This window comes from Oncorhynchus tshawytscha, linkage group LG05 (genome assembly GCF_018296145.1).
Source record: "Oncorhynchus tshawytscha isolate Ot180627B linkage group LG05, Otsh_v2.0, whole genome shotgun sequence".
Lineage (NCBI taxonomy): Eukaryota > Metazoa > Chordata > Actinopteri > Salmoniformes > Salmonidae > Oncorhynchus > Oncorhynchus tshawytscha.
The window spans coordinates 69673806-69688364 of record NC_056433.1 but is presented as its reverse complement, the minus strand read 5'-3'; the positions used below and the strand labels follow the sequence as shown (position 1 = coordinate 69688364).

The window sequence follows — 14559 nt, the reverse complement described above, 5'->3', positions numbered from 1 at the left end:
TCTCTCTCTCTCCTCAACCCCTTCGCTGTCTAGCCTCTCTCTCTCTCCTCAACCCCTCCACTGTCTAGCCTTTCTCTCTCTCTCCTCAACCCCTTCACAGTCTATCCTTTCTCTCTCTCTTCTCAACCCTTTCACTGTCTAGCCTTTCACTCTCTCTCTCTCTCTCTCTCTCTCTCTCTCTCTCAACCCCTTCACAGTCTAGCCTTTCTCTCTCTCTCTCTCTCTCTCTCTCTCTCTCTCTCCTCTCCTCAACCCCTTCACAGTCTAGCCTTTCTCTCTCTCTTCTCAACCCTTTCACTGTCTAGCCTTTCACTCTCTCTCTCTCTCTCTCTCTCTCTCTCTCTCTCTCTCTCTCAACCCCTTCACTGTCTAGCCTCTCTCTCTCTTTCTCCTTCTTTCCCCAACCCATTCACTGTATTGCCTCTCTCTCTCTACCCCTTTCTCTCACTCCCTCTTTCTCTCTTCCTCTCTCACACCCTCCCTATCCCTCTCTCTCTCTCTCTCTCTCTCTCTGTCTCACCAACTCCTCCACTGTCTAGCCTCTCTCTCTCTCTCTCCTCAACCCCTTCACAGTCTAGCCTTTCTCTCTCTCTTCTCAACCCCTTCACAGTCTAGCCTTTCTCTCTCTCTTCTCAACCCCTTCACAGTCTAGCCTCTCTCTCTCTCTCTCTCTCTCTCTCTCTCTCTCTCCCAACCCCTTCACTATCTAGCCTCTCTCTCTCCCTGGCCCCTCCACTGTCTAGCCTCTCTCTTTCTCTCCCCAACCCCATTCACTGTCTAGCCTCTCTTTCTCTCTCTCTTTCTCCAACCCTTCACCGTCTAGTCTTTCTCTCTCCCCAACCCCTTCACTGTCTAGCCTCTCTTTCTCTCTCTCTCTAACCCTTCACTGTCTCGCCTTTCTCTCTCTCTCTCCAACCCTTCACTGTCTAGCCTCTCTCTCTCCTCTCCCCAACCCATTCACTGTATTGCCTCTCTCTCTCTACCCCTTTCTCTCACTCCCTCGTTCTCTCTGCCTCTCTCTCACACCCTCTCTCTCTCTCTCCTCCTCTTTCTCTCTCACACACACAAACCGAAAAAAGGCTGTACATTCTGGTGGCTTCGTCCTGACTGACTGGCTGACTGGTTGACTGACTGGCTGGGAAGGCATGTGGGCCCCAGTCTGCTTGCTGATAACAATGATAATGGTGAGAGAGGTTGAGCGCACATCTTATTTAACAGCCTGTTAGGTAAAGCCTTCACTGCGTCACTCTGACAAATCACACACATTACTGCTAATGCACCCCGCTGACGTGAATATCAGTTACTGTGCATGTCACTGCAATCACACTCTATCGCCGACACTGCCGCATTCCCTTTCTCCCAGAAACAAAACAGGTACCCACAGAACAGTCAGACAGAAAAACAAAAGCCCAGAGGGCTGCCACCATGTGTACCTCTGTGAGACAGAGATACCATGCTAACATTTGGCGCAGGCAGCTGAATTTACATAGGCAAGGAAAATTGACTTTGCATTCTGACACATTTGAAGAGCCCTCAGCCTTGTTTTTTTGACTAGCTGTGTGTGTGTGTGTGTGTGTGTGTGTGTGTGTGTGTGTGTGTGTGTGTGTGTGTGTGTGTGTGTGTGTGTGTGATGCGTGTGATGCTTCTAGAAAAGCTCCTGTATTGCAGCTGATATCAAATCCTGTCAATACACTTCATACAGTAACTGACTGTGGTGGAGTCCCAAATGTCTCTCTATTACTCTCTATACAGTGCAATATAGGCCCTGGTCAAAAGTAGTGCACTATATAAAGAATAGGGTGCCATTTGTGGCATACACTATGTATAAAGCTTTTTTTTGTAAAGCTTAACATATTACAATATTCTGAGTTAATGCTTCAGTTAACAGTTGGTCAGGTAGAAAGGTGTACTATTCTGTGGACCCCAGGAATAGTAGGTGATGCTTTTGCAACAGCTAATGGGGATCCTAATAAAATACCAAATATATACAGTACCAGTCAACAGTTGGGGCCCACCTACTCTTTCAAGGGTTTTTCTGTATTTGTACTATTTTCTACATTGTAGAATAATAGTGAAGACATCAAAACTATGAAGTAACACATATGGAATCAGGTAGTAACCACAAAAATGTTAAACAAATCAAAATATATGGTCTATTTTAGATTCTTCAAAGTAGCCACCCTATGCCTTGATGACAGCTTTGGAAACTCTTGGCATTCTCTCAACCAGCTTCATGAGGTAGCCACCTGGAATGCATTTCAATTAACAGGTGTGCCTTGTTAAAAGTTCATTTGTGGAATTTCTTTGCTTCTTAATGCATTTGAGCCAATCAGCTGTGTTGTGACAAGGTAGGGGTGGTTTACAGACAATAGCCCTATTTGGTAAAATAGCAAAACCTTATTATCGTAAGAACAGCTCAAATACGTAAAGAGAAATGACAGTCCATCATAACTTTAAGACACGAAGGTAAGTCAATCTGGAAAATTCTGTCACGACTTCCGCCGAAGTCGCTCCTCTCCTCGTTCGGCCGACGTTCGGCGATCAACGTCACCGGCTAACTAGCCATCACCGCTCCATTTTTCATATATCCATTTGTCTTGTCTTGTTTCCATACACACCTGGTTTCCCCAATCAAACTACTTGTATTTAACCCTCTGTTTCCCATCATGTGTTGTGTGTAATTGTTTCATGTTATGTGGTGTTAGTTTACACGCTTTACTTTAATGTTCCGTTTTTTGGCCGCGTTTGATTTATGTAGGGCTCTCGTTTTTGGAACTATAATAAAAGTGTTCCTGTTCATTATACTCTGCTCTCCTGTACCTGACTTCGCCTCCAATACACCATTGACAATTTCATTAGAGTTACCAGCCTCAAATACCCAAATAAATGCTTCACAGAGTTCAAGTAACAGACACATCTCAACATCAACTGTTGAGAGGAGACTCAAGCCTTCAAGAACCAGGCCTTCATGGTCGAATTGCTGCAAAGAAAGCACTACTAAAGGACACCAATAATAAGAAGAGACTTGCTTGGGCCAAGAAACATGAGCAATGAACATTAGACCGGTGGAAATCTGTCCTTGGGTCTGATGGGTCAAAAAAAATAGTTCCAACAGCCGTGTCTTTGTGAGATGCAGAGTAGGTGAACGGATGATCTCCGCATGTGTAGTTCCCACCGTGAAGCATGGAGGAGGTGGTGTGATGGTGTGGGGGTGCTTTGCAGGTGACACCGTCTGTGATTGATTTAGAATGGAACGCTGCTGCTACTCTCTGTTATTATCTATGGATAGTCACTTTAATAACTCTACCTACATGTACATATTACCTCAATTACCTCGACATCAGTTCCCCCGCACATTGACTATGTACCTGTACCCCCCTGTATATAGCTCTTCATTCATTTGTTATTCTTATCTCTCACCTTTCTTTTATATTTTCTTAAAACTGCATTGTTGGTTAAGAACTTGTAAGTAAGCATTTCACTGTAAGCTCTACTACCCCTGTTGTATTCGGCGCAGGTGACAAATAACCTTTGTTTTTGATTTGATTTGAATTCAAGGCACACTTAACCAGCATGGCTTCCAAAGCATTCTGCAGTGATATGCCATCCCATCTGGTTTGCATTTAGTGGGACTATCATTTGCTTTTCAACAGAACAATGACCCAACACACCTCCAGGCTGTGTAAGGGCTATTTGACCAAGAAGGAGAGTGATGGAGTGCGGCATCAGATGACCTGGCCTCCACAATCAACCGATCTCAAACCAATTGATATGGTTTGGGATGAGTTGGACTGCAGAGTGAAGAAAAAGCAGCCAACAAGTGGTCAGCATATGTGGGAACTCTTTCAAGACTGTTGGAAAAGCATTTTTGTTTGTTTAACACATTTTTGTTTACAACATGATTCCATGTGTTATTTCATAGTTTCACTATTATTTTACAATGTATAAAATAGTACAAATAAATAAAACCCCTTGAATTATTAAACTTTTGACTGGTGCTGCATATAAAACAATCATAATTAGCTATTTCAGCGCAAACATTCCCAAACACACCACCCACCCATGTGACAATATACACAGTACAAACACGCTTACACACACACGAAAACACAACCCCCCCCTCCCCCCTGTCAGTGTGACTCAGCCCTCAGTCCATCTGTTCCAGGGTAGTTGGGTGATTGTATCTGTGTGTGTGTGTGTGTGTGTGTGTGCGTGCGTGTTTGTGCGTGTGTGTGTGCGCGCGTGCGTGCGTGTTTGTGGGTGTGTGTGTGTGTGTGCGTGCGTGTTTGTGGGTGTGTGTGTGTGTGTGTGTGTGCGTGCGTGTGTGCGTGTGTGTGTGTTTGTGGGTGTGGGTGTGTGTGTGTGTGCGCGTGCGTGTTTGTGGGTGTGTGTGTGTGAGTGTGCGTGCAGGCGTGTTTGTGGGTGTGTGTGTGTGTGTGTGTGCGTGCGTGTTTGTGGGTGTGTGTGTGTGTGTGTGTGTGTGTGTGTGTGTGTGTGTGTGCGTGCGTGTGTGTGTGTGTGTGTGTGTGTGTGTGTGTGTGTGTGTGTGTGTGTGTGTGTGTGTGTGTGTGTGTGTGTGTGTGTGTGTGTGTGTGTGTGTGTGTGCGCGTGCGTGTTTGTGGGTGTGTGTGTGTGAGTGTGCGTGCAGGCGTGTTTGTGGGTGTGAGGGTAATGGTAGTGGGATGAATGTGTGAATCAATGATGGCTGACAGTTTGTCTGGCAGAGTGTCTGAAATACATTGTTTGCTGTATTTCTCATACACCCTATACACCCTATTCCCTATTTAGTGCACTACTTTAGACCAGGGCCCAAGAGTAGTGCATTGAATAGTGATAGGGTACCATTTGGAACACAACCTGAGAAAGATGCACCTGCCTGCCGTCTCCACAATAAGTCTCTGATTCCCTCTCTGGGAGACTGGATGTGATGTTGTTTATGTGTGTGTGTGTGTGGGAGGGGGGTAGTGGGGTGGTGGATGAAGTCTTCCTCGTGCATACATCTATACATCTACATTATTTAAAAAAAATTGCCACGGCGGCCACGATTTGTAGCGGCGGTGCGCAGCTGCTGAACGCATACAAGGGAAACACTGGTGTGTGTGCACATGTGTGTGTGGTGTGCTTGTTGTAATTCATGGGTCCTGTCTAGAGAATCCACCGGGGGAAAACAGGCACATGGAACGCAGAAGAAATGTTAAAAAGACCCATCATTTGCTGTAACTGAGCGAAGCAGCAGCGACGCGACGGTATTTAAAAAGTGCCTCCATTCTTCTTCTGGTGATATCCTAATCTAGTGAGGCACATTAGAAAGGGATTCTGGTGATATCCTAATCTAGTGAGGCACATTAGAAAGGGATTCTGGTGATATCCTAATCTAGTGAGGCACATTAGAAAGGGATTCTGGTGATATCCTAATCTAGTGAGGCACATTAGAAAGGGATTCTGGTGATATCCTAATCTAGTGAGGCACATTAGAAAGGGATTCTGGTGATATCCTAATCTAGTGAGGCACATTAGAAAGGGATTCTGGTGATATCCTAATCTAGTGAGGCACATTAGAAAGGGATTCTGGTGATATCCTAATCTAGTGAGGCACATTAGAAAGGGATTCTGGTGATATCCTAATCTAGTGAGGCACATTAGAAAGGGATTCTGGTGATATCCTAATCTAGTGAGGCACATTAGAAAGGGATTCTGGTGATATCCTAATCTAGTGAGGCACATTAGAAAGGGATTCTGGTGATATCCTAATCTAGTGAGGCACATTAGAAAGGGATTCTGGTGATATCCTAATCTAGTGAGGCACATTAGAAAGGGATTCTGGTGATATCCTAATCTAGTGAGGCACATTAGAAAGGGATTCTGGTGATATCCTAATCTAGTGAGGCACATTAGAAAGGGATTCTGGTGATATCCTAATCTAGTGAGGCACATTAGAAAGGGATTCTGGTGATATCCTAATCTAGTGAGGCACATTAGAAAGGGATTCTGGTGATATCCTAATCTAGTGAGGCACATTAGAAAGGGATTCTGGTGATATCCTAATCTAGTGAGGCACATTAGAAAGGGATTCTGGTGATATCCTAATCTAGTGAGGCACATTAGAAAGGGATTCTGGTGATATCCTAATCTAGTGAGGCACATTAGAAAGGGATTCTGGTGATATCCTAATCTAGTGAGGCGAAAGGGATTCATTAGAAAGGGATTCTGGTGATATCCTAATCTAGTGAGGCGCATTAGAAAGGGATTCTGGTGATATCCTAATCTAGTGAGGCACATTAGAAAGGGATTCTGGTGATATCCTAATCTAGTGAGGCGAACATTAGAAGGGATTCTGGTGATATCCTAATCTAGTGAGGCGCATTAGAAAGGGATTCTGGTGATATCCTAATCTAGTGAGGCGCATTAGAAAGGGATTCTGGTGATATCCTAATCTAGTGAGGCGCATTAGAAAGGGATTCTGGTGATATCCTAATCTAGTGAGGCACATTAGAAAGGGATTCTGGTGATATCCTAATCTAGTGAGGCACATTAGAAAGGGATTCTGGTGATATCCTAATCTAGTGAGGCACATTAGAAAGGGATTCTGGTGATATCCTAATCTAGTGAGGCACATTAGAAAGGGATTCTGGTGATATCCTAATCTAGTGAGGCACATTAGAAAGGGATTCTGGTGATATCCTAATCTAGTGAGGCACATTAGAAAGGGATTCTGGTGATATCCTAATCTAGTGAGGCACATTAGAAAGGGATTCTGGTGATATCCTAATCTAGTGAGGCACATTAGAAAGGGATTCTGGTGATATCCTAATCTAGTGAGGCACATTAGAAAGGGATTCTGGTGATATCCTAATCTAGTGAGGCACATTAGAAAGGGATTCTGGTGATATCCTAATCTAGTGAGGCACATTAGAAAGGGATTCTGGTGATATCCTAATCTAGTGAGGCACATTAGAAAGGGATTCTGGTGATATCCTAATCTAGTGAGGCACATTAGAAAGGGATTCTGGTGATATCCTAATCTAGTGAGGCACATTAGAAAGGGATTCTGGTGATATCCTAATCTAGTGAGGCACATTAGAAAGGGATTCTGGTGATATCCTAATCTAGTGAGGCACATTAGAAAGGGATTCTGGTGATATCCTAATCTAGTGAGGCACATTAGAAAGGGATTCTGGTGATATCCTAATCTAGTGAGGCACATTAGAAAGGGATTCTGGTGATATCCTAATCTAGTGAGGCACATTAGAAAGGGATTCTGGTGATATCCTAATCTAGTGAGGCGCATTAGAAAGGGATTCTGGTGATATCCTAATCTAGTGAGGCACATTAGAAAGGGATTCTGGTGATATCCTAATCTAGTGAGGCGCATTAGAAAGGGATTCTGGTGATATCCTAATCTAGTGAGGCGCATTAGAAAGGGATTCTGGTGATATCCTAATCTAGTGAGGCGCATTAGAAAGGGATTCTGGTGATATCCTAATCTAGTGAGGCGCATTAGAAAGGGATTCTGGTGATATCCTAATCTAGTGAGGCGCATTAGAAAGGGATTCTGGTGATATCCTAATCTAGTGAGGCGCATTAGAAAGGGATTCTGGTGATATCCTAATCTAGTGAGGCGCATTAGAAAGGGATTCTGGTGATATCCTAATCTAGTGAGGCACATTAGAAAGGGATTCTGGTGATATCCTAATCTAGTGAGGCACATTAGAAAGGGATTCTGGTGATATCCTAATCTAGTGAGGCACATTAGAAAGGGATTCTGGTGATATCCTAATCTAGTGAGGCACATTAGAAAGGGATTCTGGTGATATCCTAATCTAGTGAGGCACATTAGAAAGGGATTCTGGTGATATCCTAATCTAGTGAGGCGCATTAGAAAGGGATTCTGGTGATATCCTAATCTAGTGAGGCGCATTAGAAAGGGATTCTGGTGATATCCTAATCTAGTGAGGCACATTAGAAAGGGATTCTGGTGATATCCTAATCTAGTGAGGCACATTAGAAAGGGATTCTGGTGATATCCTAATCTAGTGAGGCACATTAGAAAGGGATTCTGGTGATATCCTAATCTAGTGAGGCACATTAGAAAGGGATTCTGGTGATATCCTAATCTAGTGAGGCACATTAGAAAGGGATTCTGGTGATATCCTAATCTAGTGAGGCACATTAGAAAGGGATTCTGGTGATATCCTAATCTAGTGAGGCACATTAGAAAGGGATTCTGGTGATATCCTAATCTAGTGAGGCACATTAGAAAGGGATTCTGGTGATATCCTAATCTAGTGAGGCACATTAGAAAGGGATTCTGGTGATATCCTAATCTAGTGAGGCGCATTAGAAAGGGATTCTGGTGATATCCTAATCTAGTGAGGCACATTAGAAAGGGATTCTGGTGATATCCTAATCTAGTGAGGCACATTAGAAAGGGATTCTGGTGATATCCTAATCTAGTGAGGCACATTAGAAAGGGATTCTGGTGATATCCTAATCTAGTGAGGCACATTAGAAAGGGATTCTGGTGATATCCTAATCTAGTGAGGCACATTAGAAAGGGATTCTGGTGATATCCTAATCTAGTGAGGCACATTAGAAAGGGATTCTGGTGATATCCTAATCTAGTGAGGCGCATTAGAAAGGGATTCTGGTGATATCCTAATCTAGTGAGGCACATTAGAAAGGGATTCTGGTGAAAAGCCTGATTAACACCTGTTGTCACTCCTCAGCGTACATTACCAGCCAAGTGCTCAGATAAATTGTTTGCAAAGTCCCAATCCTAAATTTGTCATATCTGGCTAATTCGGTGCTCCCGGAACATATGGTGTTGCTTCCTTCCTGTGTGTCAGTAGAAGGCATCCGTCCCCACTACTAGCTGAGGAAACGTTGTAGTTGGACAGCATGGCCAATCAACTAACAACTGTCAGTGTTTTCACCTGTCTGAATACAGCACAGGCGGGGAGAATGAAAGATTCCCTAATGAGAATATTGGCCTGGCTCTAGGCAGCACTCACCACTCAGTAGCTGGCAGTGATCATGAATCACTAATCATAGGAAATTATGAGTAAAGTGTGTGTGTGTGTTTCTGCATGCGCGTGTGTTGCAAATACAAACAAGAGAGAATTTTAACTCAGAATTTTCATTAGTTGTTAACATATTTCTACCCAATTGCTCTATTCACCTTTAAAAGACAACAGTTGACAGCCTGTGCTTCTACTCCAACTATCCCTGACCACTATAACTGTCAAACAGTATTTATAATCAATTAAAGACACTCACAGTACACCCTGAGGACTAGTACACTTTGAGTGGTGATGACTGTATTAGGATTGTACTTATACTAGTGTGTGTGTGTGTGTGTGTGTGTGTGTGTGATTTTTTTGGCTTTACTATCCGTGTGGGGACCAGAAGTCCTTGCAAGGATAAAAAAACAAGGACTATTTGGACAAGTGGGGACATTTGGGGCCCTGGTCAAAAGAAGTGCACTATTTAGTGAATAGGGTCACATTTGGCACACAGAGTCAGATCTAACAAGCTGGCTGAATCCCTGACTAGGCTCCTCTCATTTCAATAGAGCCATTATGATGGTTTCATTTCAAGGCCTGCTGCCCTGACACTATGTGGAAATATCTCCATGTAGAGGTGGAGTGGCTGAGTAACTTGTATTGGTGGGGGGGGGGTTGTGTGTCAGAACAACGAGATAAACAAAATGCATTTAAGCTGTTCCATCCAGCTGCATCCTCTTTGATCTTCTCATAATGAACAGCACTGAGGTAGTCTGTAGTGTGTGTGTCCGCGCGTGTGTGTGTGTAGTGTGTAGTGTGTGTATCTAATAGTTAGTGTGAAGTTTGAACCCTGCTTCCACCCACTTCATCAGACAATTTCACCTCGTTCCTGTCTCAATGCTTTCGTCACTCTCTGAGTGGAGAATAAACTAACATGATAGTTGTACTGTTTCACTCCCAACACATTACTATACTGAATAACACACTGACTGGAAGCAGGTAAACACAGAAAAGTTTATCTAGGGTCTAGGATGCATCCCAAATGGCACCCTAATCCCTTTATAGTGCACTACTTTTGTCCAGGGCCCATACGGAATAGGGTGCCATTTGAGAAGCAGCCCTAGATGCTGTTTTATAATTAATATGCACTCCCTCCTCGGTAAACAGTGGTCCCATCTGTCCTGCTTTATCTGGCTGGAAATTCACCACTTTAAATGCAAATCTCCTTCCTTTGTAGGACAACAAGGCATAATCCCTCACTGGCTTTTACTGTAGGTAAATGCACTGGAATAATACTATTGGAAGGGAGGGGGGAAACAGAGAGAGGGATAGAATGGCTCTGAAGCAGCCCTGAACTTACACAGAGAGAAATGTACAAGTAGCAAAGTGCAGCTAGATGCAGAAACAAAATCATTATGCAGAATTACCTGGACTCATAATAGTGGTTATTTAAGTCAAGGTGGGGTGAGGAATGGTTGGCCTATTACAAACTATTAGAAACTCCCTGGACAATCAACCCCCAATGTTTACTCAATCATTCTTTACACTAGCCATGTTCAGAAGCTGGTATGTTGAAGAGGTAGATGAGGGAACATTGGTATATCATATATAGGGTGGCAGGTAGCCTAATGGGTAGGAGTGTTGGGCCAGTCACCGAAAGGTTGCTGGATCGAATCCCCGAGCTGACAATGTAAAAATATTCCGTTCTGCCCCTGAGCAAGGCAGTTAAACTGTCCCCGGGCGCTGAAGACGTGGATATTGATTAAGGCAGCCCCCCACACAGCTCTGATTCAGAGACTATAGATCTAGATACTATAGAGACTACAGTTTGAGAGAATATAGATTTAGTTGCTATAGAGACTATAGACGCAGAGGGTATAGACTATAGATATAGAGACTATATACATATAGAGGCTATAGACTATAGATATAGAGGCTATAGAACAAGATTCTATAAAGACTTTATCTAGATACTATAGATCTAGGGATTATAGATCTAGATACTATAAAGACAAAGACTATAGATCTAGATATTATAAAGACTATATATCTAGAGACTATAGATCTAGAGACTATAGATCTAGATACTAAAGAGACAATATATTTGGAGGCTATAGAGACTATAGATTAAGGAACTGGATTGTAGACAGCCAGTGGTGGTCAGCAGGGCAAAGCAGAGCAGGAGTAGTTACCTCATACTCCTGTGAGAAGCGGAGTCCGTCGTTGGCCTTGAGACGCTCGATGTGGTTAGCAAGATCAGTGGTGGAGATGAGAGGGTGCTCCCTCATCCCTGAAAGAGAGAGGAACAGGGTTACCAAGCTATTGCAGTGAATACAACTTTCCTTCAGCTATGAGTGAAATATACAACACGTTGTAATATATGCACGTACACACACATGCATGCACCACCCGCATACACCTGCACACACACATTCACACAACAGACATACACACACACGGAATGTGCGGAATGTCATTTGTGATGACAAAGCACAGAGCTCATTGAAAGTGGTGAAATGGAAAGAAGTGTGTGGTTGCGGAGAGAAGACACAGAGAGAAAGAGAGAGTGAACAGAGATAAGAGTGAGAGAAAGAGAGAGTGACGAGAGAGAGCAACAGACAGGTGATATCTCTAGAGCTCTGTAACACCATGCTGTGGGTTACTCCTGTGAACGGAGTGAGTGAATGAGCATGCTGATTGGTTGGCTGTAGCCCACAGCAACACAAGTGGGAGTGGGAGGGGTCATGGGGGTATTCTGAGCGTCATATTACATTATTTTTCCATTAAATGGTAACTGAAAACTATCTCTGGCTACAGATAGATGAGACCAACATCTTAGTACATTAGTAATATTGTCACAAAGCTAAAAAATACTTTATTCAGAAATAACATTCTGGAAAGAAAATATACCACATACAGCTGCTAGCAGGTGATGTACATAATAAAGCTATAGCTACATTGTAACCTCAAAGTACGGAACACATATATCATCTCTTTCAGTGGCAGAAGAGCTTAGGACTTGGAAAGATTGATGGAGGAACAATCTTTCATCTCGGCTTTGTCCTCAAAGCAACAACACATGGATTATCCTCCAAAATAACATACAATATTGATACAAGCCAGTGGTGACAGGTGACAGTTCTGAGGCCAGCCTGTGGAAAGGAAGTGACATGGGGGAAGTGACACGGCTAGTGGGGAGGAGGGGGTTGGGGGTGCAGTGTAAGCGGGGTGGTTCCAGCTGACTGAGCAATCAGATGTTCACAGACAAGGTGCAGCTAGCATGGGGCTGAGATGAGATGGCCTTGGTGGGTGACGCACAAAAAAACAGAAGTGAAGAGGAGGATGAGTAGAGAAGGTAGAGGGATGGAGGGATGAAGGGGGGTGTTGGTGGAGGAGGGGAGGGGGGCATTCCATCTCAGCTCCCAAAGCAGCACTATCACAGCCTTTCCTTACATAGACTACTAACTGATCAGTACTGTTGTCTGAGCTGTGACTGTGCTACTGAGAAAACTGATGCAGAGTGACTCAGTGATCAGAGAGATAAAGACAGAGAGAGAGAAAGAACAAGAAAGAGAGAGAGGAGACAGAGAGAGAGGAGACAGAGAGATGAGAGAGCAAGAGAGAGATGAGAATGAAAGAGAGATGGAAAGAGAGAGAGAGTGAGTGAGTGAGTGAGTGAGTGAGTGAGTGAGTGAGTGAGTGAGTGAGAGAGTGAGAGAGTAAGAGAGAGAGAGAGAGAAAGAGAGCGAGACAGAGAGAGAGAGAGTGAGAGAGAGTGAGTGAGACAGAGAGAGAGAGAGAGAGAGTGAGCGAGACAGACAGAGATAGAGAGAGAGTGAGAGAGTGAGAGAGTGAGTGAGTGAGTGAGTGAGTGAGTGAGTGAGTGAGTGAGTGAGAGTAGAGAGAGAGAGAGAGAGAGAGAGAGAGCGAGACAGAGAGAGAGAGAGTGAGAGAGAGTGAGTGAGGCAGAGAGAGAGAGAGAGAGAGAGAGAGAGAGAGAGCGAGACAGACAGAGAGAGAGAGAGAGTGAGAGAGTGAGAGTGAGTGAGTGAGTGAGTGAGTGAGTGAGTGAGTGAGTGAGTGAGTGACTGAGAGTGAGAGACAGAGAGAGAGGGAGAGTGAGAGACAGAGACAGAGACAGAGACAGAGACAGAGAGAGAGAGAGAGAGAGAGAGAGAGAGAGAGAGAGAGAGAGAGAGACACAGAGAGAGGATGGGGATGGGTTTAAATAAGTAGAAAACACACGAGGAATGGAAACTAACTTGGAGTGTTCGGGCAACTGGGGTCACTGGAACCTGTGGGGAGAAGATGGGGGAGGTCGGTGTGTCGTACTCAACAACCAATACCAGAGGGATCATTCATGTTAAAGGGGGAAGGGAGGGGAGGAGGGGATAAGAGAAGAGAAGAGGGTAAAGAAGGATTAGGAGAAAGAGAAAAAGGGATAGAGAAAGAGACCCAGGGCCTGGCTGTGTATATGTCTGTACACCTGAAGTGAGTCAGTCTGTTAGCCTGGAATTCCAACAGTCCTCTTAGTTTCAGTCTCCATCCATGACAGTAGCCTGGATCCAAACTGAATTGTTCGATTTCACTTCACAATATTGTGTCCAGGCCTACCATGACACATAACTGTCTGAGACATATACTTGAAAGCATATTCTTGACTATAGTTACTACTACTCTGTAAAGTGCTTAAGTAGACAACAGAGGCATCGATAGTATAGAACTGAGCTATTAGAACACATCTTTATTGTGCTCACAAGGACACAAATGGCAAGAGGCTGGAAAATTAGTCAACAACATACCTGCCTCTATTTGTGTAAACAACATCTGCTATGTACCCCCTACTGCTAGAGACTCACAAGCTGCCGATCTCATAGCAAACTACTAGAAAACACCCACAGAGTGATGGAGAGAGGGAGGGAGGGGTGGAGGGGGGAGAGAGAAGAGAGGGTTTGAAAGAGATGAAAATAGGAATGAGATGAAGAGTTAGAGAGAGGGAGATAAGGCACATAGAGAGAAGTAGAGAAACAGGGCGAGAGAGTGCTCATAAAGAAAGAGTAGTGCATTAGCGAGAGAGAGAGAGGAGAGAGAGACGAGAAAGAGAAAAGAGAAAGAGAGAGAAAGAGAAAAGAGAGAAAAGATAGAGGAGAGAGAGAGAGGAGAGAGAGAAAATATAGTGAAGAGAGAGAGAGAGGAGAGAGAGAATATATTGAAGAGAGAGAGGAGAGAGAGAAAAGTTAAAGAGAGAGGAGAGAGGAGAGAGAGGAGAGAGATAAAAGATAGAGAAGAGAAAGGAGAGGGAGAAAATATAGAGAAGAGAGAGAGAGAAAGGAGAGAGAGAGAGAAATATAGAAAGGGGAGAGAGAGAAAAGATAGAGAAGAGAGAGTGAGGAGAGAGAAAAGATAAAGATAAAGAGAGCGAGGAGAGAGAGGAGAGAGATAAAAGATAGAGGAGAGAGAGAGAGAAAGGAGAGAGAGAGAAAGATGGAGAGAGAGAAAAGATAGAGAAGAGAGAGAATAAAAAGAGAGAATAAAGAGAGAGAGAGCGAGATAGAGG

At 43.9% G+C, this 14559-nt stretch overlaps 1 protein-coding gene across 11 annotated transcripts in view; it reads right to left on the bottom strand.

Annotated features, from left to right (window-relative positions):
- ptprfa (protein tyrosine phosphatase receptor type Fa) overlaps positions 1-14559 on the bottom strand; it is a 384726-nt gene that overhangs the window by 19747 nt on the left and 350420 nt on the right. For 7 of the 11 annotated variants that reach the window (XM_042322293.1, XM_042322292.1, XM_042322294.1 and 4 more), the window contains 2 exons: positions 13265-13297; positions 11195-11292 (listed from right to left, as the gene is read on the bottom strand). In XM_042322293.1, coding sequence (XP_042178227.1) covers positions 11195-11292; positions 13265-13297 — 131 coding nt within the window. The remainder of the gene's footprint in view (positions 1-11194; positions 11293-13264; positions 13298-14559) is intronic. The other 4 variants (XM_042322296.1, XM_042322297.1, XM_042322298.1 and 1 more) reach the window with 1 other exon arrangement.